Source organism: Littorina saxatilis, linkage group LG17 (genome assembly GCF_037325665.1).
Source record: "Littorina saxatilis isolate snail1 linkage group LG17, US_GU_Lsax_2.0, whole genome shotgun sequence".
NCBI lineage: Eukaryota > Metazoa > Mollusca > Gastropoda > Littorinimorpha > Littorinidae > Littorina > Littorina saxatilis.
The window spans coordinates 34,155,171-34,181,035 of record NC_090261.1 but is presented as its reverse complement, the minus strand read 5'-3'; the positions used below and the strand labels follow the sequence as shown (position 1 = coordinate 34,181,035).

The 25,865-nt window shown below is 42.1% G+C and overlaps 1 protein-coding gene and 1 long non-coding RNA gene across 3 annotated transcripts; one reads left to right on the top strand and one right to left on the bottom strand.

Moving 5' to 3' along the window:
• Positions 1-161: 161 nt before the first annotated feature.
• LOC138952066 (coiled-coil domain-containing protein 85A-like) lies at positions 162-24,988 on the bottom strand. Of its 2 annotated transcripts, XM_070323637.1 has the most exons (9): positions 24,892-24,988; positions 22,643-22,902; positions 12,375-12,767; positions 10,543-10,681; positions 7,275-7,351; positions 6,796-6,879; positions 5,638-5,745; positions 5,060-5,158; positions 162-4,810 (listed from the first exon to the last, which is right to left on the bottom strand). In XM_070323637.1, the coding sequence occupies exons 2-9, from the start codon at positions 22,850-22,852 to the stop codon at positions 3,659-3,661; spliced, it is 2,262 nt and encodes a 753-aa protein (XP_070179738.1). In that variant the 5' UTR covers positions 22,853-22,902; positions 24,892-24,988; the 3' UTR covers positions 162-3,658. The 2 variants fall into 2 exon arrangements, with proteins under 2 accessions (XP_070179738.1, XP_070179739.1); XM_070323638.1 differs by lacking the exon at positions 5,638-5,745.
• On the top strand, positions 16,176-18,473 carry LOC138952868 (uncharacterized). The gene is made up of 3 exons (XR_011451444.1): positions 16,176-16,545; positions 17,300-17,392; positions 18,178-18,473. It is a non-coding gene; the product is annotated as an uncharacterized lncRNA (long non-coding RNA).
• Positions 24,989-25,865: the final 877 nt, after the last annotated feature.

Sequence of the window (25,865 nt, the reverse complement as noted above, 5' to 3'; positions counted from 1 at the left end):
TAGCTTTTGTTGCTTGTGTACTGTTTTTTGACACACAATCAAGTATAGACACTCACACAGGTAAATGTCAGATGATACAACTCAAACATACGAAGAGAACAGACAATCAAACATACACACATTCACAAACAAAAGTCAGCCAATATAAATGAAACGCACAGTCAAGATTGATACAATACTTTAATGCACATTCCTGAAACAACCAGATTCATCAACAATTTATTTTTCTAAATCATGATTTGATTCTTTAAAAAGTATGATTTTCAATGTGTAACCTGAAGAATCAACACAATTCATGAATGCATAGTATAAGGGGGACCATAACACTTATCCCATAAGGCTTTGCTCTTGAGCTCATACAGTCAGCAGTTAGAGAGTTGACATTACTTTCATAAATATTGTCCATAAATATAATGATGTATATATATATATATATATATATATATATATATATATATATATATATATATATAACAAAATCAAGGAAAAGAAAAGCCAAACAAAGAATGTCAAGTGGCAGCCCAAATTTTCGACCTGTTGCCAGGCCTTCCTCAGGGGCGTGAATATATTATATATATATAATTATACTGTGTTCCTCCAGGAAAAAGATAATCTATAGCTGCCCAGTTTCCTGTATATTCATTCAGTGGTTTCCTTGTACCAACTAAATAAATACAACTCAAAAATGAACTAAACTTGACTAAATGTAAACGTAAATTATATTGATAGTTTTGACAACGAACAGAGATTTACAAGACCTCCGACGTTATTTTACTTCATTTAGGTTGTATTTAATCAAATGCATGTAAAGTACTAATTTTACTTCTAGATGAGAAACAAACCAACTTAAAAATCAAGAATATATAAATAAGTAAACATAAAAACAGATGAACAATAGAGGCACAAAAAATGCCCATCACTTAGAAGTACATGTAGTAGGCAGTATTTTTCACAATTTGTTTGATCTTCTGAGCTCCTGGACTTCAACACTAAAAGACTAACCATTTTGGTGTAACTGAAACAGATTTTGAAAGCAAACACAAACATACACACACACACACCCTCCCCCTTTATCTAACACTGAAATATCAATGTCAACTGAAATTCAGTAAACCAAACCTATCTCCAGTCTATTCACTGAAAGATACAAGGCAAACCTGCATTCAGGAATTTAAACAGAATTGTACATTGACGGACTTCCATTTGAAACTTCGAGGTTGTCATCGTGGATCGATCAAAGCATCATTGAAGCCTGACGTCAAAACATGATGACAACCGAGAAGTTTCAAAAGGAAACCTGTCAATGTTATTGTAATTCAATCTGATGACGATCTCTTTCCTGCTTTGATGTGGTTGCAAACAGACTGAATTGGTGCTGTTCTTCTCACATACTACTTTCAGTTCACTTACATTCAAGGGTCAAGTCCCAAGAATTTTGTTTTTGTATTCCTATCTTACCACTCTGCTCCTGGGGTGTTTTTTTCACATACATTTCCCTTTTCTTTTTCACATACATTTCCCTTTTCTTTTTGGACTGGTCTCTAGACGGCAAACTCAAAACAATTTTCTTTCCAACCCAAAAGCGATGCTTAGAATTGACTGATGTAGCCCGAAAGAATTCATGCATCAACTTACGTCAAGCAATCCACGTCATCACTTCGCATAACTTTCGGTCTCTGTTTTTTTGTGGGCCTAATATATACATCTCTTACTTGTATATGACCCTCGAGGCTAACCGAGACAATTTGAGCGTGAATCAATGCGCTTCGCCAGCAGGTGACCAATGAGTAGAATTTCTGGTGTTCATTGAGGATTGATAACCGTTATTCTGACCAATCACACAATCTGTTACATTCTTAACCTATCTTGATTTTCTTTCTTTCTTTCTTTCGTTATTTGGTGTTTAACGTCGTTTTCAACCGTTCAAGGTTATATCGCGACGGAGGGAAGGGGGGTGATGGGATAGAGCCACTTGTCAAGTGTTTCTTGTTCACAAAAGCACTAATCAAAAATTTGCTCCAGGGGCTTGCAACGTAGTACAATGTATTACCTTACTGGGAGAATGCAAGTTTCCAGTACAAAGGACAACATTTCTTACATACTGCTTGACTAAAATCTTTACAAACATTGACTATATTCTATACAAGAAACACTTAACAAGGGTAAAAGGAGAAACAGAATCCGTTAGTCGCCTCTTAGGACATGCTGGGGAGCATCGGGTAAATTCTTTCTCGTCCTAACCAATATGGGACTCCCCCTAACCCGCACGGGGCCCTATCTTGATTGAATTACAATCTGATTTGAACATTTGCATGGTGTTGGCAAGTATAACAATAACAGTATGTTTACTTCATCCATGCCTACCTGTTAGCAGACATGAAAACAACAATCATCAAGGAAATCACAGAAATAAAATACAATAACACAAAAGAAACAAGAAACACCTACAAGCTGTTCTAGATGAAGCACTTCCAGCTGCATTAAGGGACAGAGTATACAGACAGAGATGTCATTTAGCGTTTACACTCATTGAAGTTCTGACTGAGATCTAACTCCTGAACAACAGTGAATGATTCGAGTTCCCTTCAAAAACGAAAAGAAGAGAAAAACATATTTCTCTGAAAAGACAAAATTCTTCCCTTTGGTTTGGTTTATCTCCATCTGTCTAACAAAGGCAAATTGACAGCATTTGCATATTTTAACTTGCTCAACACCCCCCCACAAGAAGAAAAAAAACCACCCACACTTGCACAAATATGTTTTACTCTTCGCTCTGGAGAAAATTGCCTCCACGAAAGTAAAAGCAAACATCAGTACATGCAAAAAGTCGAAAATTGTAAAATATGTATATATGAGAACAAAGTATTGGTTGCAAAAAAGTCTAGCACACAAACCTTTGCAAGCAGAACAATGGGAGACAACTGCCTTTATAAATAGCAACGAAGCATACTTGATACAAACAGATAATTCTGAACAGAGGCCAATAACAAGACATGTTCTGAAAATGCAGGGATGTTTTGTGGAATAGGCAAGTTACAATTATCCATACTTCTGCAAGACTAGGTAAATGTTTCTTCACAACTCGGTGATAAAAACTTTGTTCAACAACTTTCAAATACATACAGTTTGTTCAACAGACTCAAACAAAGTAACAAACTGCATGGCAAATCTTCCCATTTCAAGGATTTCAATGAAAACCGAATGTAGCAAACAAATCTGAGAACAAACGTCTTGCAAAGAACAATGCCCAAGAACCTAATGCTACAGCTGACACAACAAAATCATGCAAAAACTAAATCAAAATTATGAAACGTACTTCAAAAAGCAGTGAGAAATATACAGAACATTGCAGATCTTACAAGCAAGAGAATGAAGATTTGCGCTGATGAAGGTATTAGATCAACCCAGGGCTTGACCACGCCAGGTTTTACCTGATGAATTAAGCCAAGTCTTTCAACAGCGAATCTAAATTAAAGCACGTATAGTAACAGACTCAAAGTACAAATAAGCCAACAATGTATCGTAGATTCATACACTGATTTCTCATCAAAGTAAGTCTTTCAGCAGACAGACGATCTAAACTTAAAGCACTAACACACACAAAGTACCAATATGCAAGCAATGTATCATACAACACACAGCAAAAATGCACCACCGATCACTCGTCCAAGTAAGTCTGTTTCCACTCGCCGCGACCTTGATCTGGCCCCGACCTTGGCCCCTGGTCATCCCCACCCCCAGGATACGATCGAAACAGTGGAGGCTGTGCCATACCCCCTCCCGGTCCCCGCTGAGAGTACAGGTAAGACACCCCAGGCACTGACGACGTAGGCGCAGGGTGAGGGTGAGATGGCAGAACAGGCGCTGAAGGACTCTTGGCCTGAGATGTTGGGTGACTGACGTAGTATGTTGCCGAGGACGACGCTGACCGAGGGAACGGCTGACCTTGAGAAGGCGCAGGCTGACCTTGGTTGCCGTGGAAGGGGTGGGTTCTTTGCTGGTAACGAGGTGGGGGAGGTTGCTGTGAGGGTCTGGATGAGGGTGGTGGGGCTTGATGATGGGGTTGTGGCAGCTGCTGTGAAGGGTGATACAGCGGAGGATTTGGATTGGGAGCTGAGCGAGAGCTTGGCACTACGTTGCCTTTGGCAGAGGAGTACGGTGGTGGCTGTGTATGTCTGGGACGTTCTGTTGCCTGACTGGAAGCTGGAATAGCTGGCTGAGCGAACACGGGCCCTTGATGAGCCCTGCTCCCTTTCTGTCCCGGAAAGTTCTCTCTGCCTCCACCCCCTCCTCCTCCTGGAAAGTCTCTCCCCCCTGGGACTGGGAAATTGTCTCTACCTCCCCCTACTTGCACAGGCCCGTGGTCCCTTCCCCCTCCTCCATGACCGTACCCTCCACCCCCTCCCCCGTGGCCATACCCCTCCCTCCCTCCTGGAACGTGAACAGAGGGCGGGGCAGCACCCGGACGTTGCCCCACCGGCAGCTGACTTCGACGCTCGTTAGTGTACCCCCCACTCAACGACCCCAAGCTGCTGGGCCCTGATTCATCACCAGGGGAGCCAGCATGTGCAGTGGCTGGACGGAAATTTCCGCGTGCAGAGTGGTGACCCGGCTCCGTGGGTGAAGTAGGAAGGCTGTGAGAAGGCGGCTGGAGTCTTGTTGGTCCGGCGAGGACGACAGGATTCCCTGCTGCTGACTGGGGTCTGAAGGGTTGTACTGTTGCCGGGGCAGGCACAGCGGCAGCATATGTATCGCCTGTTGCGGTGTGGGGTGGGTATTCACCCACGTCGCCCAGTTTGCGCCACACCACCTGGCAATGAAAACACTCAATGGTCAAGAACTGTGATGGGGTTAGATGTTGGCATTTTGGACAACAACATACAGTCAATTATATCAGTCAATTCATCACATTCACAAGCACATCAACAGTCTGCTACCATACACGCACACATGCATGCAAGGGACTCGCTCAAACACACACACACCGCACGCATGAATGCAAGGGACTCGCTCAAACACACACAGGAATATCTAATGCATGTACACACATACTACTCACATTACACATCTCCCTGACAATTGCTTTTTCAGGATCTCCCAGGTCCTCTGTTCCAACAGGGTCCCGTGGACGTTCCAACTGCTCATGGACTTGCAACACCTGCAAAGTTTAACATGCAAAGCTCTACAATACTCCATATATAATCAAAGTGCTTCATTCGAAAAAAATGCCCAGCATTTACTCAATTAAACTAAAGCAACACAACAAAAACAGTAACATGCTGCAACCATGCGTCACTTATGCAATTGATGTTACAAAGTCGTGCAAATATCCTTGATTGTCATAGCAAGGCGATCAGAAGACCAATATTTGGGCTCCAGCTGCTTTGCAGGCAGAAGAAGGGAAGAGAGAAAATATGGTTTAAAAATCTATCTTACACACAAGTACATGCTAGGCACAAGTACACTTCTTGCTACTGGAGTATCAAAATAAAAAGAGATGCACACAAAAATGTTGCAGAGAGGAGCATACTCCTTTCAAGCTAACATTTTTGCCATTCATAGATATAGTTCAACAAGCAAGAACATGCTCACTGTACACACAATTACATTCTCATCAATTTACACAGGAAAACAAACCTTCATCGCATGCACCACGGCCTCTGGTTTGTTCATGGAAAACGAAGGTGTTGTCCTGCCATGACCAGAAGGACCACTTCCTTGCCGACTATCGCTAGCATGCCCAGGCTTTAAACAAAGGATGCAAGTACACTTATTTTCATGCAGTACTGTACAACATTTTTTTCCCGTTTACTTCCAAAAAATGTGCATACACTTTTGCTCATAAAAAGACACAAAGAACAAAAGATATATATACATGTACAACAGACTTACACAGAGAGGAAGAAGTGCAAACTATGAACAAGCATATATATATATATACTAGATGAATACCCGCTTCGCCGGGTAGCCGGCTTCGCCGGGAAGAAGTAGAGCCGAATACCCGGCGGTGGCGCACCGTACGCTGGCTTTGCCGGGTCAGTGGCGCACCGTACGCGATTGACGCCACACGAAGGAAGGGAGATAAACGCGCAAAACACTGGAGAATATAAGGAGCGTTGTGGACAGTGACCTTCTAAAAATAGTAACGGGAATATGGATTGAGCGTTGTGGACAGTGACCTTCTAAAAATAGTAACGGGAATATGGATTGACGCCACACGAAGGAAGGGAGATAAACGCAAAACACTGGAGAAGATAAGGAAGAGTTACTGGGAATGGATCTGGGAAGATGAACAGAAAAACCAAAATCGGTTCAGCGCTGAGAGCACGTGTTGAAAATTCTCATCGACCAGGTTGTGTCCGGGGTCTACCTGAATATGCCCACCAAATTTGAAGCAGATCCATCGAGAACTTTGGCCGTGCATCGCGAACACACACACACACAGACACAAGCCGTATAATATATATAGATAGCTATACACTGACTTTTTAAAATGACAAGACTGCCATTTTTGGACAGACTAAAGGCATTACACTGGAGTATGACAAAAAAGAGCCGCATGTCAGAGACCAAAATGCTTACTTTCAAGTTACATGCATAACCGAGATATTGGTAAGCAAATGAAAAATAGATTTTAAAAACCACAAAGAACAAAAAAAGCAAATACTTATACGACTCACCTTTGTTAACGGTAATATGAATCAGAAACAAATTATCTTTCCTCTAGCTCAAAAAAATAATTATGTTCAAGAAAACAATGATTTACAAAATCAGCAGACAGGAAAGTACACACACCTGATCAAGATTGGTGTCCAAACGACGCCCTGTTCCATCCTGATCTGCTGGGTGGTAGCCATCCGCTCCGTTTCGCTCCACCCTCTGTTACGGCAGAAAGATACATTTAAGTCTGTCATGCGTCAAGTTTTCCAGTATAGACAAGATCTCCCTTAGCTTACGTGCGACAATATTCCTTTCTTAGCAAGCATTAACAACTGTTATGCCATTCCTTTTACCCCAAAAATAATGTGTCCATAAAAAAAAAAAATCATATTACAATTTGCAGATGCTCAACTAAAACAACTATCTTCACCAATAATTTGTCAGAAACATGCAATGTACCACACATTTGACAAAAAATTATGTCAACAAATCACCTACAAAGCTAATACTGTTAATAACATTTTCAAAAATTACTTTTCCCTATCAGCTATAACATAAATTTAGAATTTCAAACTTTGGTTATTTGATAAATTTAGAAAATAATTTGTTCTCACCTGTGCAAGTTGTTTTTTCTCTTCCTCTAGTCGCTGAATCTTGAGTTCAAGCTGTCGCACATATGCAGCAGATGCTTCTGAAACCAAACAATAATTAATTCAGAACTTAGTAGTCTAAGCCTACATCATAGGGATCTTCATTTCTTGCCTCAAATATATTTATTGAAGTGTGCTGCAAAGAAGGAATCCTACTTAAAAAGAAAAAGCAACTGTTTAAATCTTTTGCGAATGGGCCAGATTCCTTTTCTCTCTATTTTAGCAAAGCACAATAAAATGTGTGAAAGAAACATAAGCTTGATCAAACTTGTTACTGTAGCATCCAGCGGGAGATGCGTAAGGCGAGGTGGGACTACAAGTGCAAACTGGAGGAGCAATTCCAGTCCGGCAACTCTCGTGCTGTGTGGCACGGGCTCCAGGCGGTCACGAACTACAAGAAGAAGAGCCCCCCAGTAGCCGACGACCCCACCCTCCCTGACAAACTTAACGAGTTTTACGCTCGTTTTGACCGCGACAACCACACCCCTGTGACGGCGTCATTCCCCGACCCGTCGTCCCCCCTGCCTCCCCCCTTCACTGTCCGTGAGCGGGATGTCCGGCTGCTTCTCCGCAAACAGAAAAGCAGGAAAGCGGCTGGCCCAGACGGCGTCTCAGGCCCTACCCTACGGCATTGTGGGGATCAGCTGACACCTGTTCTCACTGACCTCTTTAACTCCTCCCTCCAGCTCTGTACTGTTCCCCACTGCTTCAAGGCCTCAACCATCATCCCCGTCCCCAAGAAGCCCACAGCGTCGGCCATGAACGACTACAGACCGGTGGCCCTTACCTCCCTGGTGATGAAAGTGCTTGAGCGCCTGGTCCTCAAGCACCTCCAGTCCGTCATCAGCGGTAGGCTCGATCCCCTCCAGGTCGCCTACCAGGCCAACCGGTCTGTGGACGACGCTGTCGCCGTTGCCCTCCACTTCATCCTCCAGCACCTCGAGACCCCCAACTCCTATGCCCGCCTCCTCTTTGTGGACTACTCCTCGGCCTTTAACACCATTATCCCCCAAAAACTCTATGACAAGCTCCTCCTCTTTGACCTTGCCCCTTCCCTCTGCCTGTGGCTCCTTGACTTCCTCCTTCAGCGCCCCCAGACAGTCAAGGTCAACGGCCTCCTCTCCAAGACGCTGGTCCTGAGCACTGGAGCACCCCAGGGGTGCGTCCTCTCACCGCTGCTCTACTGCCTCTTCACCAACGACTGCGTCGCCTCTCATGACTCAGTTCAGCTGGTGAAGTTCGCTGACGACACCACAGCCGAAGGTCTCATCACCGGCGGTGATGAGACCGTGTACCGCCAGGAGGTCGACTGTCTGGTGTCGTGGTGCGACAACAACAATCTCCTGCTGAACGCCACCAAGACCAAGGAGATGGTGGTGGACTTTCGCAGGAAAAAAGGCCCTGTGGCTCCACTGATCATCAACGGCGATCCCATCGAGATGGTGGACTTTTTCAAGTTCTTAGGCACCACCATCTCCAACGACCTGTGCTGGGATGATAACGTTGACGCCATCGTCAAGCGAGCGCGGCAACGCCTCTACTTCCTGCGCCAGCTCAAGAAGTTCCGCCTCAGCCAGGTCATCCTGGTCCAGTTCTACAGGGCCGTGGTGGAGAGCATCTTGACATTCTCCATCACAGTGTGGTACGGCAACACCTCCCAGCTGCTCAAGAACAAGCTGGAGCGTGTGGTGCGCACTGCTAGCAGGATCGTCGGCTGTGAGCTGCCCTCCCTAGCATCCCTCTATGCCAAGCGCATGCTGTCCAGAGCCCAGAAAATTGTGGCTGACGAGTCCCACCCTGGCCATCCCCTCTTCGAGCGCCTGCCCTCAGGTCGTCGATTCCGATCCCTAGGGGCACGCACTCGACGTCTCCAGACCTCTTTCTTCCCCCAAGCTGTTTCCTCCCTTAACGCATCCCATCCCTCAGTTGGGCAGCTTCGCAGTCGGTGATCCTGCTGGCGGTGAGCTCACCACATCCTGTGACTCAGTGTTAGGTGGTGGTGGTGGTGGTGGTGGGGAGGGGGGTGGGGTTAAGTGGGACTTTGATGCGTGATTTTTATTTTTTTTCTCTATATTTTTAGCTGCATTATTTTAGTCATTCATGAGTGGGTGGGTGGAGGGGATGGGCTAGTTCTAACTATGCATTAGATTATAAAATTGTATTCTGTGTAGACCCTTCCTCCAGCATCTTAGACCACTCTTTGTACCTTTTCTTTTAATAGATGATTGTCATTTGTTTTACCTCATGTCTGCCCTGCGTGTGATGGTGTGATCGTGACTGCTGTAGTGTGGGCGTGTGTGTGTTGGTGTGTATGTCAGTGATTGTGTGGGCGTGTGTGTGTGTGTGTCAGTGTGTGTATGGGTGTGTGTGTGTGCGTGATTTTACCAACACTACGCTAAATTCCTTGTGCTTTAAATGTTTTTTTAATGTCACTTGGCTCAATAAATACTGTATTCTGTATTCTGTATTCTATCGCAACGAACCTTCCCGACACGCACACACACACACACACAGCAGATTAGTTTTCCCACTCTTCTGTTTGACCATGTCAGCCTAGGGGAGACAATTATACATTTGATTTGCAGGCAACAGCGACAGGCGCAGTGGCGTGGTGGTAAGACGTCGGCCTCCTAATCGGGAGGTCGTGAGTTCGAATCCCGGTCGCTGCCGATTGGTGGCTTAAGAGTGGAGATTTTTCCGATCTCCCAGGTCAACTTATGTGCAGACCTACTAGTGACTTAACCCCCTTCGTGTGTACACGCAAGCACAAGACCAAGTGTGCACGGAAAAGATCCTGTAATCCATGTCGGAGTTCGGTGGGTTATGAAAACACGAAAATACCCAGCATGCCTACTCAACAAAAGCGGAGTGAAGCTGACTATGCTCTCAGAGTATAGTTTGGGGAACCCAAATGGGCAAAGAGCTCACATGTAACCAGAAAATTCTGGAACGCTGAAGAAGAAGCAGGCAACAGCAAAGTAGACTAATAATAACTAGACTTGTTTCAAAACCTATCTAGAAACACTTTTGCTTGACATATTTATAGTTAGTACAAAACATAGCAGTAATATTTCACTTTGCACCCTTTGTAATTCTACCGGTGGCTTTTCTTTAAAACATTTTTTTTTTTATCTCACTTCAGCCATTTATCACTTGAATTTTTAAATCAAATTTTTTATAATTTTTTAAGTTTATTATTTTCATTTAAAAAAAATTCTTCTGCAACTCTTACCATTTCCCTGTTGCAAGGGAGTGGGGGTAGGGGTTGGAGTGGTCTGTCCATCACTATCCGCATGAGACTGACCCATCTCCTCGTGGCCTGGCATAGTACCATTACTGCTGCCATCCCCATCATCTCTGTCACCATTCATCTGGCAAATGAGGACAAAACACACTGATGAAATTGAATCTCTGTCTGGCATACAGCTCTAATACTTGTTCTTAAAGCATAGATTGCTCTTTTGACAGATTATATTTGTTCAAGAATAATACACAACAAGTCGCGTAAGGCGAAATTACTACATTTAGTCAAGCTGTGGAACTCACAGAATGAAACTGAATGCACTGCATCTTTTCACAATGACCGCAGTCCGCCGCTTGTGCATAACGGAGTGAAACTGACGAGCATGTTCAGCGCGGTAGTGGTTTCGCTGTGCTGCACAGCACGCTTTTCTGTACCTCTCTTTGTTTTAACTTTCTGAGCGTGTTTTTAATCCAAACATATCATATCTATATGTTTTTGGAATCAGGAACCGACAAAAAATAAGATGAAATTGTTTTTAAATCGATTTCGGAAATTTAATTTTGATCATACTTATTATATTTTTAATTTTCAGAGCTTGTTTTTAATCCAAATATAACATATGTATATGTTTTTGGAATCAGGAAATGATGGAGAATAAGATGAACGTAAATTTGGATCGTTTTATATAAAAAAAGGTTTTATTACAATTTTCAGATTTTTAATGACCAAAGTCATAAATTAATTTTTAAGCCACCAAGCTGAAATGCAATACCGAAGTCCGGCCTTCGTCAAAGATTGCTTTACAAAAATGTCAATCAATTTGATTGAAAAATGAGGGTGTGACAGTGCCGCCTCAACTTTTATAAAAAGCCGGATATGACGTCATCAAAAGTATTTTTCGAAAAAAATATCCGGGGATATCATTCCCAGGAACTCTCATGTCAAATTTCATAAAGATCGGTCCAGTAGTTTGGTCTGAATTGCTCTACACACACACACGCACAGACAGACACACACACACACACACCACGACCCTTGTCTCGATTCCCCCTCTATGTTAAAACATTTAGTCAAAACTTGACTAAATGTAAAAAGGGAAGTTTACATACAACACAGACTTTTAAGTTTTACTAATATTGCAAGGTTTTCCCAAAGAATTAGAGTTCGTTCATAATAAATGAAATGGCAGGTATTTTAACACACCACCCCTCCCAACACTCTACAAAAAACACACATGTTCTTTTGATCACATCAAGAAAATGATACTAGTTTTACTGCTCGCGAAGATGGGAACAGCTGAAGATAAAATTATACTTTGCATTATTAACATCTAATTAAACTAGTTCAACTTCAGGTAAAAGGAAGCTCTCACTTTGCAGCACAATGCGCAAAAATGTATGCTTACCACCACCATCATCTTGGACAGCACAAATAAGACACATGTACAGTGAAACCTCCCCTTTAAGACCCTAACAAAACCTGACAAACCAGGTCTTTAAAAGGAGGGAGTCTTAAAATGGGGGTAAATTTACAGATGTTATAGACAGAAAATCTATAAAAACAACAACAGGGTCTTAAAAGGGAGGGCGTCCTGATGACTCTTAAATGAGGGATTTCACTGTATTCCGAAAACACATACACAGCTATGAGCCTATGTATTCTAAAAGTAAAAGCACTGCTTGTATTTTCTAATGTCATGATTTGTATTATATCGCGTGTGTGTGTGTGTGTGTTTATTTGAATTGTAAAGCAATTGGAGCTGTGAATTCGGGACTTGCGCTATAGAAAAGTGATTTATTATTATTAATATTACAGCTCACCTGGGCTCGCTCATGGTCCAGGAACAAGCACAGTTCCTTCAGCTCCATGTTGTCTGAGAGCAGTTCTGCCTGACGCTCCTCCAGTTGGTGTAGCTTCTCCTGATAAGCGGCCACTTCGCTGTGCATCACACTCGCCGTGTAACGCCCGAAACGCTGCCACTCGCGCGCCAGTTTCCTGCTTCGCTGACGGTCGTCGTCAAGGAAGCAGCAGAGGTCACGCAGTTCCTGGTTGTCGTCTTGCAGTTTCTGGTTGATATCTTTCAGGCCCCTGGTTTCCAGGACGAAAATTTGGAAGCGCCTGTTGACATCCTTGATTACGTTGCTGTGCTCAGAGAGAAGGCTTTTGTAGTCGGCCTCCACTCGACGCAGAATGTTTAGGAGCTCATTGGGTCCCTGCAATATATATAGAGAGTAAAAATGACGTCTGAAAAAATGTCAGAAGTGTCTCAATAGTTAGGCCCCAAAATTTGTTGTTTGTTTCCAGTGACAAGGCCCAAAAAAGTTAGGGTAAGAACTACTACTAAGGTAGGTCTGTAATTCGAAAATTTTAAAAGTAAATTTTCATTTGATTAATATACTTACCCGAATCACATATAGCATTGACGCAGTCTGAGATGCTAAGGTCTGAAAATCGCTACCCGTCTAAAAACTTTACAGGGAAGCAACCCCACCACAAAAAAGTGTAAACGGATGCGTTGGTAAGGACGCCAGACCATGGGCGTTACCTCCCCTTGGTGTGTACTACGTCACTACCGCTCCCTGACACGTGGTAAATCATACGGCTTTTAAAGAAACTAAAAACCATAAGCGGGGTTGGTGGGAGGGCATAAACTATGTGATTCGGGTAAAATGTTCGATTAAATTACACATTCTTACTCTGAATCACATATGATATAGCAGATAGCTTCAACAAGGCGGTGGGAAAGAAAAATCTAACTCACTCTTAAGTCCCAGACAGGAACTGGCCCGCTGCCACCAAGGCAGGAAGGGACCGAGAACCATCCTGCCGGACAGTCGCGATGTCTCTCAGGCAAAAGTTGAAAAAGACATCGTCAGAGCGCCAGTAAGTTGTGCCCAGCACTTCGTCCAATCTCCTGGACCGTAAAACGGCCAAGGAAGAGACCCCAGTCCTGAATTAATGGACCCGAGCCGAGACAAGGGGAAAGACAGGCTGCGCCACCCCCCCCCCTTTCTATTGGAAAGGAAATGCCAATGCCCTGGAACGATCAGTGCATAAGGTTGTCCACTCGGTGCTGAGTAGGACAACCTCTCCAGGTGACCGTAAGAAAATCATGCCATTGTATGCGACACCTTGGGATGGAGTGGGGCCCGAAAGGGCCTGGGAGGTAGAAGTCAGCTCCAGAAAAGCGTGACCGATCTCCTCACAATGAACGAGAGTTGCGTTTGTTTGTTTGCTTAACGCCCCCGGCGAAACGGTCAAGAACAATTCTAGAACCATTCAAGAAACATTCATGAATATTCATGAATATATATTCTAGAAGGTTCTTGAATTATTCATAAAGATTAAATGAGAATTCTTGAATTTTAACTAGAATATTTCGATGTTTTGGTAAGGAATATTCTTGAAAAAGGACTTGAATAATTCTAGAATATTCTTGCCTACTTGAAGAATATTCCTAACATTATTCTAGAATATTCCTGACAATATTCTAGAATATTCCTAACAATATTCTAGAATGACACTAACATTATTCTAGAATATTCCTAACATTATTCTAGAATATTCTTAACATTATTCTAGAATATTCTTAACACTATTCTAGAATAATTCAAAAAAGTTCAGGAATATTCATGAATTTATATTCAAGAAGTTTCTTGAATTATTCATAAAGATTAAATGAGAATTCTTGAATCTTAACATTTTTCTGGAATATTCTTGAATCCTGTTAACTTAAAGTATATTCTTGAACATGTCTTAAGTATTCTAGAATATTCAAAACTAGGTTGAAGTTCTACTTCTAGTATACTCTCAACACAATTTTCAGAATGATCTTGGAATATTCTGTGCTGGCATTTAAGAATAAATCCATTAAGAATATATTCTTCATACAAATCAGAATGATAGTACAATTATCTAATGACTAATAACAGAACAAGAATATTTTAAGTGATTTTTTCCTCCATCAATACTTGATACAGCAGACAAAACAAGATTTCATTCAATACTTTATCACATGTAATTTAACTACTCGAAGGATGATAAATCGGTGATGGTTATTCATTTGGCGAAGAACCTTTCCACTGGTCACACCGGGTGCAGTCTGAATACTGGAGCCGATGCTTTGCAGGTTGCGGATGCCCTGTAAAGTGCAATGAAAATACAATTTTAAAAGTCTAAATGTTTCTTTGTGGTGCTTTTTTTCATCATGCTTAAAGAGTCAACAATATGGTCAGGAATCTGTCAAGGTGTCCAAATGCAAAATTCCTGTTCTGGATACTTTTATTACTATGTATTTTGTTCCGTTTTAAAATGACTACAAAATAAACAATACAGTTACGAAGTATTCTTCATGCAGATTCTATCCACACCAAATGTATGTATCAGTCGCCTGGATGCGGAGAACATTAACTGTTCAAGAAATGATGGTTACAAAATCGAAAAATGTTTTGTGAATTTTGTCAAATCAAGGGTGCCATGTCAATGTTTTTATCAAATAAGTCACCATTCATAAAAGTATTGAAACAACTAAATGATAGCTTTAGTTAGCTTCATTTCCAGAAATGCCATCCAGAGAGTTTTTGGGGACTGACATGCAACGGGCCAGGAATGAAAGAAATTACAGTATTTAACTAATTTAATTTTCAAAGAGACTTTTTGTTGCGATTCCAAGCCATTTTTTTCTTCAGTTTAGGAATAATTCATTCATCATGTTTTGTGCTTTCATTTAATTATCCCAAATTTTGTTGTGACAAAGGTTTAAATCAATAAATGTTGATTGCCTTCACTTAATTACCTGAGTAAATCTCTTCTTGCATCACTATTCCCATGGCCTTGACTCAGGCTTGAGCACCTCTTCAAGCTCTTGAAAAGACTAATTGATGCACTCTCTGACAAGATGTTGATGGGTTAATGGTTTGCAGCTTGTTGCCTTTTGATGCAGCATCTGTAAAAATGAGAAGTGATCAAATTAGAACAACCATTATATATATAATTATAAATGCTCAAGTTTGAATATATATTTATATTTACTAATAAGGGGTAAATACTGAACTATTTACAAATAATACTAATAGTAATCATCTTTGTTCATGCAGGAATTTCTATAAGTATAAATATATGTTCCTGACCAAACCCAGTCTCCTGTAAAGTCTTGTAATTGACTAGCTAATACTCAGAAGACAATTATTTGAAAAAAATAAAAACAATTTAGTGCCGGCTTGCTGATTGACACTTGACTATTAGTATCACTGTCAGACAAAAAAGTCATGCAATCCTACCAAAACAAATGATAGTTCAAAATAAACAAATCCTACAGGTCTAACTCAACTGATTTCACTTAAAATCTTGCAAACAAGAGAGAAAGCATTTAATTGTTATTCACTTATTGTAAACAAAATAAAAAATAAAAACCTAAACCTAGATCCTAGATATATATCTATATGTCACCTAAAACAAACAACAATATCAAACATAAAACTTAAAAGAATTTTTATAAAACACCTACCTTTGTTTTTCCTGAGAAAATCAGGATACAGCTTGTTGCCAGTGCCACTCAAGTGAGATCGCTGCTCTTAGTTTCACCCATGGTGCTTTCAGTTTCACTCATCTGTCATTTTTGTGTCTGGCACCTCCAAGTTCAAACTCTTGTTTGGGATGAAGAATACAGCATTTCTTCATGCCTAACAAGTTGACAAATCGGTGGCATGCCATTTTTTCAGATAAATGGAGATTACAAAATCTTTCTCAGTTCTAACAACGTGCTTCCAAAGAATTTGGCGCCTGGTTTCTTAGCTTCCGGTGCCAGAGTTTGTCCACCGGAGTTACTTCCCTTAAAAGCAAAATGGCGACGCTCTGTAAATACACCATGAGGAAAGGGGACTCTTTTGAACGAACTGCTGCAGCTAGAAACCTTTTCTCTGTTGTCTTTGTTGAAGCACTTTTGCATCAAAGCAAAACAACATTGATCCATGCATCATTTCCATGAACTCAGTAAGTATGTTTTGTTTTTGCTTGTTTTATTCAACACGTGGTAGTGGTACAGATGTAAACATGTGTGTCACTGTGTGACTGTGAAATCGAAACCAGCCTTCAATTTTAAAAGTTTCTTCTTCGATCTGACACATGAGAAATGGCAGATGTATAAAACTTAACTACATTTTAAGCAAAAGTACTGTTTAATCATGTGATGATTTGATTGTTGGGTTTAACGGCCGCCTTTCTGTGTCAGTGTGTCATTGTGTCGTCTGTTTGCAAACAGAAAGTCTGCCGTGATTTGCGTTCTGCTGGCACTGTTGGACAGAATAAACGAAACCTGTTGGTTTCAAAGTATAAATTATAGACTGTAACTTCTGCTGAATTTGTTTGAGGTTTGGAACTCACAGATTTGGTATAAATTTGCCGCTAGCAAACTGACTGGTTTGGTCAAAATTGAAAACAGGTTTCTGAAAATGAAATTGAAAAAAGTGCTTCAAATTGTAAACATGCCTGTGGGTATTTACAACAATGACGATTATAACAAATATTCCGAAAGTGTATTGATAGAATTATGTACATTTATGTAAAAAGGTAACATTAACCATTGCATCAAAATTGGTTTGATTGATTGATTGAATGACATTAATGACAAGCAATACGTTTGTAAGTTTTCTGTTCACATTCACTCTAGTTATGATGATGATCTTTGGAATGTCTGATGTTTGAGTTTATCCTTTGTTAAAACCTTTTTTTGTTTCTTATTTACTAGGTCCAGGAAAGAGGGGTGAAGAAGATATCTGGATGAATTCTCACTGGAAGTACCATGAAGCACATCATAAATAAAATATCACTGGAGGAAAAGGTAAGAGTCCTGTCAACGAACTGTGGAAGTAATTAATCAGCCAGTGAATGAATTAAATCAATTAATGGGCAAAACGTCTCAGAGAAAAATGGCTTATTTCAGATGAAAATGTGTTTTCATCAATACTATACCATATTTACATACCAAAAAGAACAAACTGTGGACATTTAACTCTTCATTTTTGTTCCTTTTTCCAAGTTTTTGAATGAATGATTTTTGAGTCACTTGAGAAAAAGTGACTCTATGTAATCGGTCAGTGTTAGTCTGTCCGGCCGGCCGTCCGTAGACACCACCTTAACGTTGGACTTTTCTCGGAAACTATCAAAGCGATCGGGCTCATATTTTGTTTAGTCGTGACCTCCAATGACCTCTACACTTTAACGATGGTTTCGTTGACCTTTGACCTTTTTCAAGGTCACAGGTCAGCGTCAAAGGAAAAATTAGACATTTTATATCTTTGACAAAGTTCATCGGATGTGATTGAAACTTTGTAGGATTATTCTTTACATCAAAGTATTTACATCTGTAGCCTTTTACGAACGTTATCAGAAAAACAAGGGAGATAACTAGCCTTTTCTGTTCGGCAACACACAACTTAACGTTGGGCTTTTCTCGGAAACTATAAAAGTGACCGGGCTCAAATTTTATGTGAACGTGACTCATTGTGTTGTGAATAGCAATTTCTTCCTGTCCATCTGATGCCTCATATAATATTCAGAACTGCGAAAGTGACTCGATCGAGCGTTTGCTCTTCTTGTTTGTAAACTGTAGGCATTGTGTTTCAGGCTTTACAGGACACAATGTTGCAAAGCTTCAAGCTGATACTGAGCCTTCTTTTGAATCAAATCCACCATGCTCTGCCACAGACTGACAGTGAAGTTGGCCAAGGGAATCATCCAACAAGGGATGCTGGTGACAGTGACCTTTCCTGGAGAAGCGGTACCGCATCCATGCAGTTCCAGTAGTTCAGAAAAGTGATGACAAATGTTGAAGACACATTCTGCTTGTGAACATTGTTAGCCCAAGATCGACTTGTCATCTATTTCACTTCTTTGTGACAATATAACATTTGAAGAATGAACCAAGTGTTTGTTTGGCTTTATTTTGTAGCATAATTCGAATGTGTAGCAAACACAACCAAAACTATAAGTGGAGAACACAAAATTAAATTAAAAGTGTTTTAAAAATAAGGGATCACAGTTCTTGAACTTTGAAGAAGAATGTTCTTGAATAAGATCATTCTTGAAAAAAAATATTCTAGAACATTGTTGCTGTTCTTGAATTTTGTTCGATATTCTAGAATATTCTACAAGCCAAAAAATTCTAGAATAATGCCAGTTGAAAAATTCTAGAACATTCTAGAACATTCTAGAATATTCTTGAATAAAAAAAAGTTCTTGAACAACGTTTCGCCGGGGCGTCCACCACGAAGGGTGATATCAGGGCGGTGCTGCTTTTACATTTAACGTGCGCCACACACAAGACAGAAGTCGCACGAGAGTTGCGTTTGGGTCCTTGTCGAACCAAGACAAGAAATCCATGTGCTCCTGGGTTGTGACAGAAAACACCAAAGAAAGAAATGGCTGTGATCTTCGACGTCGTTACCCGTCGAGTATGCTTGAGAAGGGTGCCGTAACCAGCAGTCTTGCTGCCCTCAAAAAGGGATGGTGGGATGAACTGGAAACCAGAACCACCCGACAGCAGGACCCTCCAAAAAACCCAACTGACCGCCCGTTATCCTCTACCAGTCCATGCGAAAGCAGATGGAAATAGTAGAGGAAGCAGCGACTTCCGGTTGTGCAAAGGCAACCGGAAGTGAGGAAATCACGGAGGCCAAAGCCTGGTGTGACTGGTGACCATAAACAAAATGGCTGAAAGCCATAGTGCCCAAAGGTCAGTCTGCTTGTAGGTAATTGAATACGTATCAGAAACCAAAACAGAAAACAAAAACAGCTGGTGGGCATAACCGGAAACCGGGAAGCCAACCTGTTATAACACTCCCGAGAAGAGTGTTCTCAGGAAAAATCTGGAAGTTACTTCCGCCACCAAAACAGTGCCTCCCTGAGTTTGGCCGAAAAACCAGAACGCGTCTGTCTACCTCTGAAAAGCTGAGGGTCAGACTCGGAGACCGACGGGCAAAGCCGTAGTCATAGTTGCCTATGGGAGAAGGGTGACCGGGAGACGGAAACCCGACCAAACGAAAGTCGTCCGGACTCACCTCATGCCTAGAATGAGGGTGAAGAGAGGAAGAGTCAAAATCCGAAGTCACAGGGACCGAGAGTGCAATAAGCACCGCTGAAGGCAGGACGACTATTGCACAGGCTAAGGCTGAAAGCCGTGATGCACGTAGGCCAGCCATTGTTCCGAACTCCTCACAGAACGTAGGTAAACGTAAGGAACAAAAGATTCAGCTGACGATTCATGTGCTGGGCTGAGAGCTAACAGCAAAGAAACCAGAACATTAGCTAACCCTCTGCCGGAAGGAGAGGGCTAGCCGAAACCTGAGAGAGGTGGCATGCCACAGAGGATGACTCCTCGACCCGGAAATCATCCATAACCAACGGGGCAACCGAAGCGGAAGCCTCCGAAGACAATGCACCCTCAGGAAAATATCTGGATGTTACTTCCGCAGCCAACTCAAGCACAGCCTAAGTTTGGACGAAAAACCAGAACGCGTCTGCTGCCAAAGAAAGACAGTCAAACTCGGAGGCAGACGGACAAAGACCGTAGTCCAGTTGCTTGTGGCAGAAGGGTGAACAGGATAACCGAAAGACGGAAACCCCACCTAAACGGAAATCGTCCTGCCTCATCTCATGCCTAGAATGAGGATGAAGGTAAGAATTGTCGAAGTCCGAAGCCACCAGAACAGAGAATGCAAAAGCCGAAACCGCAAACAGGTGGAATGGCTATTGCACAGGCTGAGGCTAAAAGCCTGGGTGCCTGTAGGCCAGCCGTTGTTCCCAAAACCCAGACGCACCTACGTAACCGTCAGTGAGAGGATCCTAACCAGAAGAGACCACGGCGGATGCTCGCTCTGGTGGACCTATGCTTCCGGTAAACCGGAAGCGCAGCTGCCGTAAACGGCTGCTGCCTTTGCCCCGAACCTCACCATGTGTGCGTAGCCACTGATGAGGAACGGGGCAGAATGCTTCCGGTAACAACCGGAAACGCAGCTGCCGTAAACGGCTGCCGCTGTTCCCCACTCACCGACCTCAGAGAGGAAGCGTCAGGAAGAGAAACAGAGTATCCGGGTGGAACCGGAAGTGCAACAGACGAAGCCAAGCAATGCGGAAGCGAATGTTGCACGGACTGAGGCCGGAAGCCCGAACGCCCGTAGGCCAGTCCTCGGTCAACTCCAGTCAAGACCTCTACGTGTACTTGCGCGGTAGGACCGATGCTTCCGGTAAAAATCGGAAGCGCAGCTGCCGTAAACGGATGACCGTGTCTCCGAGGAGACATGCATACCCACCCCGCGCACAAAAGTGGGAGACAGTGTATGCCAGTCAACGTATCTGCTCGACCCTGAAAGGGGAGGAGATACTCCGTAAACGGCTGCTACCTTTGCCCCGCACTGTGAATTGGGAGAGATAGGGCAGGAAATGCGGGTTGTGATCCTGCACCAAGGAACTGTTTCCCAGCAGGGAATGTCCGGTAGCCTCACGAGGGCTGATGGACCAGTTCTACATACCCGACAGGCCAGCCACAGAGGCCGAAGGCGAAGCACCCAGGAGATCTACCCTGGAACGTAGCCGATGGCAACCACAGCGACGCCAAAGAGCGAGTGTCTTCAACGGCAGGGTATCTGGAATGAAAGAACCAAACAATACGCCACCAGAGCACAGGACTCGGGAGGTGACGTAGAGGACAAACGAACAAAGTCCCAAAATGGGCGCTAAGTTCATTTGCAAACCACTGAGAATGCAAGAGACATGGTAAACAACTGCGTCTGAAACCACAAACAATTCAGTAACTTCTGAAAAGAAGACTAGGGCTAGGAAAAACCCTTACCCTAGCCTCCGTGAATGCACCACGCTAGCTTTGACACTGTCAGCCAGACTGACACATCAAAGATGGCGGCAAAAACAATGCTACAGCAAAATAAGCTATGCAAAAAGCTTAACTGCCCAAAAAACTATAAGTTCAGCCGGGACAGAAAAAGGCACAGAAATTACAATAAAGTAAGAGTCGTCAGAAAGACAACCCGAACAGGTGGAAAAGAAGAAAACACCAAAGATATAGGCTTAGACAAGAGCCGCGCACCAAAAAGTTATCAGTCAAGGTGAAACCAAAATGGCGGCCAAACGAAAATGCTACTGAAAAGTACAAGTCCAAAGAATGAACAAAGACTCAGTAGCCAAGACAAAATTCCTGTCGAAAACATGACAAAACGGAAAGAGCTCACCAACTAATGAAGCAGAAGGCGAATAAGACGGGTAGTAGCCGGAGGGAACCGAGCAAATAAGAGCAAGGCAAACCGGCCACGAGAGCGAAAAATATCATGACCTCCTCCTCTGAGCTGAAAAAGTCGTAAGATTTACCACGTGTCAGGGAGCGGTAGTGACGTAGTACACACCAAGGGGAGGTAACGCCCATGGTCTGGCATCCTTACCAACGCATCCGTTTACACTTTTTTTGTGGTGGGGTTGCTTCCCTGTAAAGTTTTTAGACGGGTAGCGATTTTCAGACCTTAGCATCTCAGACTGCGTCAATGCTTTATGTGATTCGGAGTAAGAATATGTAATTTAATTTAGCATGTGTGTCCATGATCGCCAAAGCATACAATATGGCACCATCTTTGGACTTGAATTTCCATCCAGACGTAAGTGTCCTTTACTGCTTTAGCTCGTGCGAGATGTATCCCCTACATGTCAGAGAAGAGTAGCCTCCCTTCTGTTGTCTCAAATCAAGGTTCAATTCTTTTTGTTTTTTGTTGTTTGAATGGTCCAAAAAAGGCCTAGGGTCAGGAGGAAAACCAAAAACTCTTACATCTTTATTTTATTCATACTTTATCGATGGCATATTTTATTAATACATACATGTACTATCCACCTCATGCTACAGTGGTACCTCCCGCATCATGTTAAATTTATTAAAAAAAAACAACAACAAACTAACACAGAAACAGACACACACGAAGGTACACGCTCTGTCTTTCTCTCTCAGTCTCACTAATAGTAATAGTAATAGTTAATACACACAGTGACACACACATGACACAAAAGGAAAAATAGAATAATTGCACACACTCACCTTGCGAAAAAGTTCTTCATTAGGAATTTTTGACAGTGCAGTGACAGTAGGACTGGGATTAAGAGGTTTGAAAGTTGGGATCTTCTCCTTTGAAGAACCGGTGCCACTGGTGGAATGGCTGGAGACGCTTGTGGGGGTGGAGGGGGCACTTGGACGCTGTGCTTCCCAGTCCATGGGGGGAGCGTTTGTACGCTGCGGCTCCCAGTCCATTGTCAAATTTGTTGAAGTTCAACAAAGACTTGATCGAAAGATGGCACTGTCTGCAAACAATATTTCAAAGTTAGGCCCCCCAAAAAATAGTCTGTTTACGGTAACCCGACCGACCCTATTTTTTTCGCGCGACCCTAGACTTTTTTTTGGCATTTGGGGGGGAAAAAAAAAAATCTTTTGTTTTTTTTGCAAAATAACGTAAAAATATGGTTTTTGGGGAAAAAAAAAAAAAAAAAAAAAAAAAACCCCGACCTACCGACCCTATTTTTTTGGCCTATGTTTCGGTAAACAGACCTATTTTTTTTTGTTGCCTTATATTTAAAATTTAAAACATGTGTGTCAATAAACTACACAGGTAAAGCTGTTCTGAGAGTTACTTCAAGCGCCTGGAAATACAGTTATCCTTCTGCGCTGCTGCCCATCTCAATTGTCATGCCTCATGGTTTAATATTACATGTTCGTAACAAACCTGTTCCTTTACAATTGATTACAATTTGCATGGCTACATTTATTTGAACCATTGTCTACTTTATAGTACTTTCGTCTTGGAGGTTGACCTGTCCTTACTTATTGTGTTCACTTCTTCTTCTCCCGTAGAGGACTGGGTTCTTGCGAACGTCTCACTCTCAGAGTTCACTGTCTAATAATAATATGGTTTCCGGTTTGTGCCAAGGACTGTGCGGGATGTTAAATGTAAAATGGTTGTAATGTCATGGTTAAGATTTGTGATTAGCTTTGAAACGAGCATTTGGCTTTGCCTTAGCCGCTAGGGTCGGTGTAACTTGCACCTCTTCATAAAACTAAAAGTCTGCCTTGAAGGTGAGGACGAAAGTTGGACAGATGGCCAGAACAGCGCGGTGCAGTTTTCTTGAATGATTATGATGGTGCAGCGTTCTGCAATATAATAGAAGTTAGAACTGAGGCGCGTCAGCCATGACACTGACAGTGCCTGAGCTAAACGTTTGCGCGGTACCTCGGTACACGGCACTGTATTACTCACTAGTATTAGTCACTAGTAAATTAGTGTATACATCGCCCCCCTTCACTTCTCTTGCCACCATCCTCCATACCCTTGGTCTCTAAACTATATTGGATTATTGATCACATTTGACTTCCTTTGGGAAAGTTAAAGGCTTGGAATGAAGTAAACAACCAAGACACATTTCATTTTCACAAATCTCTTCCTTGATCAAGATTACAATTACATCATCGGTTTTACTTTTACCTGTGCTGTGAGTAATTCAGCAGACAGTTTACCTCCTTGACCGTTGACACTGATAAAAAATTGAAAACTTCAACCTGCACACCATTGTATTTTTAATAAATGACTCAGTTACTCAGTAATTAGCATCCATATGAACGATTCATGCTAATTGTGGAGTTTGTGTTAGCCTCAGTGGGCCTTTACAAAACCACATAGTTACTTTTCTTAAATTTCAGATCTGATAATGTGATATTTCCGAGGCTACATTTATCATTAGTTTATACTTAAAAATTATAGTTACCTGTACACACAAATTACACTTAACAGGTGTTATCCAGGTAAATTTAAGTTTTCACTGACATAAAGCAAACAACCACTTGATTTGAATTGAAAATTCACGCCCTCAACTGCTCATGACAGAAGCAACTACCGGTAAATTGAATGATATCAACACAAGTGGCATCAATCATCATGGGCCACAGGTATGTCCGATCTAAAAATAAACTGATAAAAGTTACAGAATGTTACATTCCAGAGAAAGAACGGCTTATACTCAGCGAATAGTTCGACGTCACTGACAAGTTAAAGTTCACAAACAAAAGAGGCAAGCCCTCAGGCGGGCAACACAAACACCACAACACAGTCGGCCATGAGGCATGCTTCACATTTCTTACGCCAGCCAAAAAAGGAGTTGGAAGTTGTCCAGATAATCAACGCCCTAACACCTTTCCATACAATTCCAATGAAGGAAACAAAGACGATGTACACGGAAAGCGATCACTGATCTTAACCAGAGAGGGTAAAAAAGAAAAACATGACCCGAGGTCACATTTACCTGAACTTTCACAGTCGAGTGGTTCGGGGGATTCCTTCTCAATGTGTCATGTTGTGGTTTCCTCAAGATGGCGTTGTATCAGGTAAGGGAATCCCCGCCAGAGGGCACTCATATTGTGTAGTTACCTCCCTTTGACCACTTGTTTTTGTTATCCACGAAGAGTTACGTCCGCTTCTGAGATCAAATCAAATCAAATCAAATCAAATTTTATTTTACGAGGGTTGTGGCATAAGCAATATAAACGAGCTTCTTTTCAACCAGCCCTGAGAGAGAGAGAGAGAGAGAGAGAGAGAGAGAGAGAGAGAGAGAGAGAGAGAGAGAGAGAGAGAGGGTGGCTCAATAGGTGCTGATGAGGTGGAGACTCGGAGAGAGAGAGATCAAATCAAATCAAATTTTATTTTTCGAGGGTTGTGTCATAAGCAATACAACGAGCTTTTTTTTCAACCATCCCTCGCCCAGAGAGGGGAATAATCTAATCACATGTTTACACGGATATTCACGTAGAAAAAAAGGTAGAGAAAAACAACAACATATGAATATTTACATATTACATATTATACACAAATATATGTAACGTAGTGAAAACAATGCTGAATACACATGCATGAGTAAATGTGTTATTGAAGCTTTGAGTGTTTTTGTGTGGATATATAATGAACACTGATGCTTTGGACAAATGAAAATATAACTAAACGAAGTCTTCCATCAGTGTGATTTTTCGTAATTTAACATTAAATACAGTGAAAGGTGTTTTTTGAAAGTATTGAGACTCATTGGGACTCCGGGAGAGAATTCCACAGGACGCTACTAGAATAGGCTAAGCTTGACTTGAAGAGATCTATCCTTGGAACTTGGGACGTTAAACTTTCGGTTTTAGTTTGACTTTAAAGTTTGCAACGAAAGTTCGTGGTGCACGACCGGAAAGTATTTTGTGAAGGATCACGCCTTCATTTAATTTAAATCTTTCTTTTAAT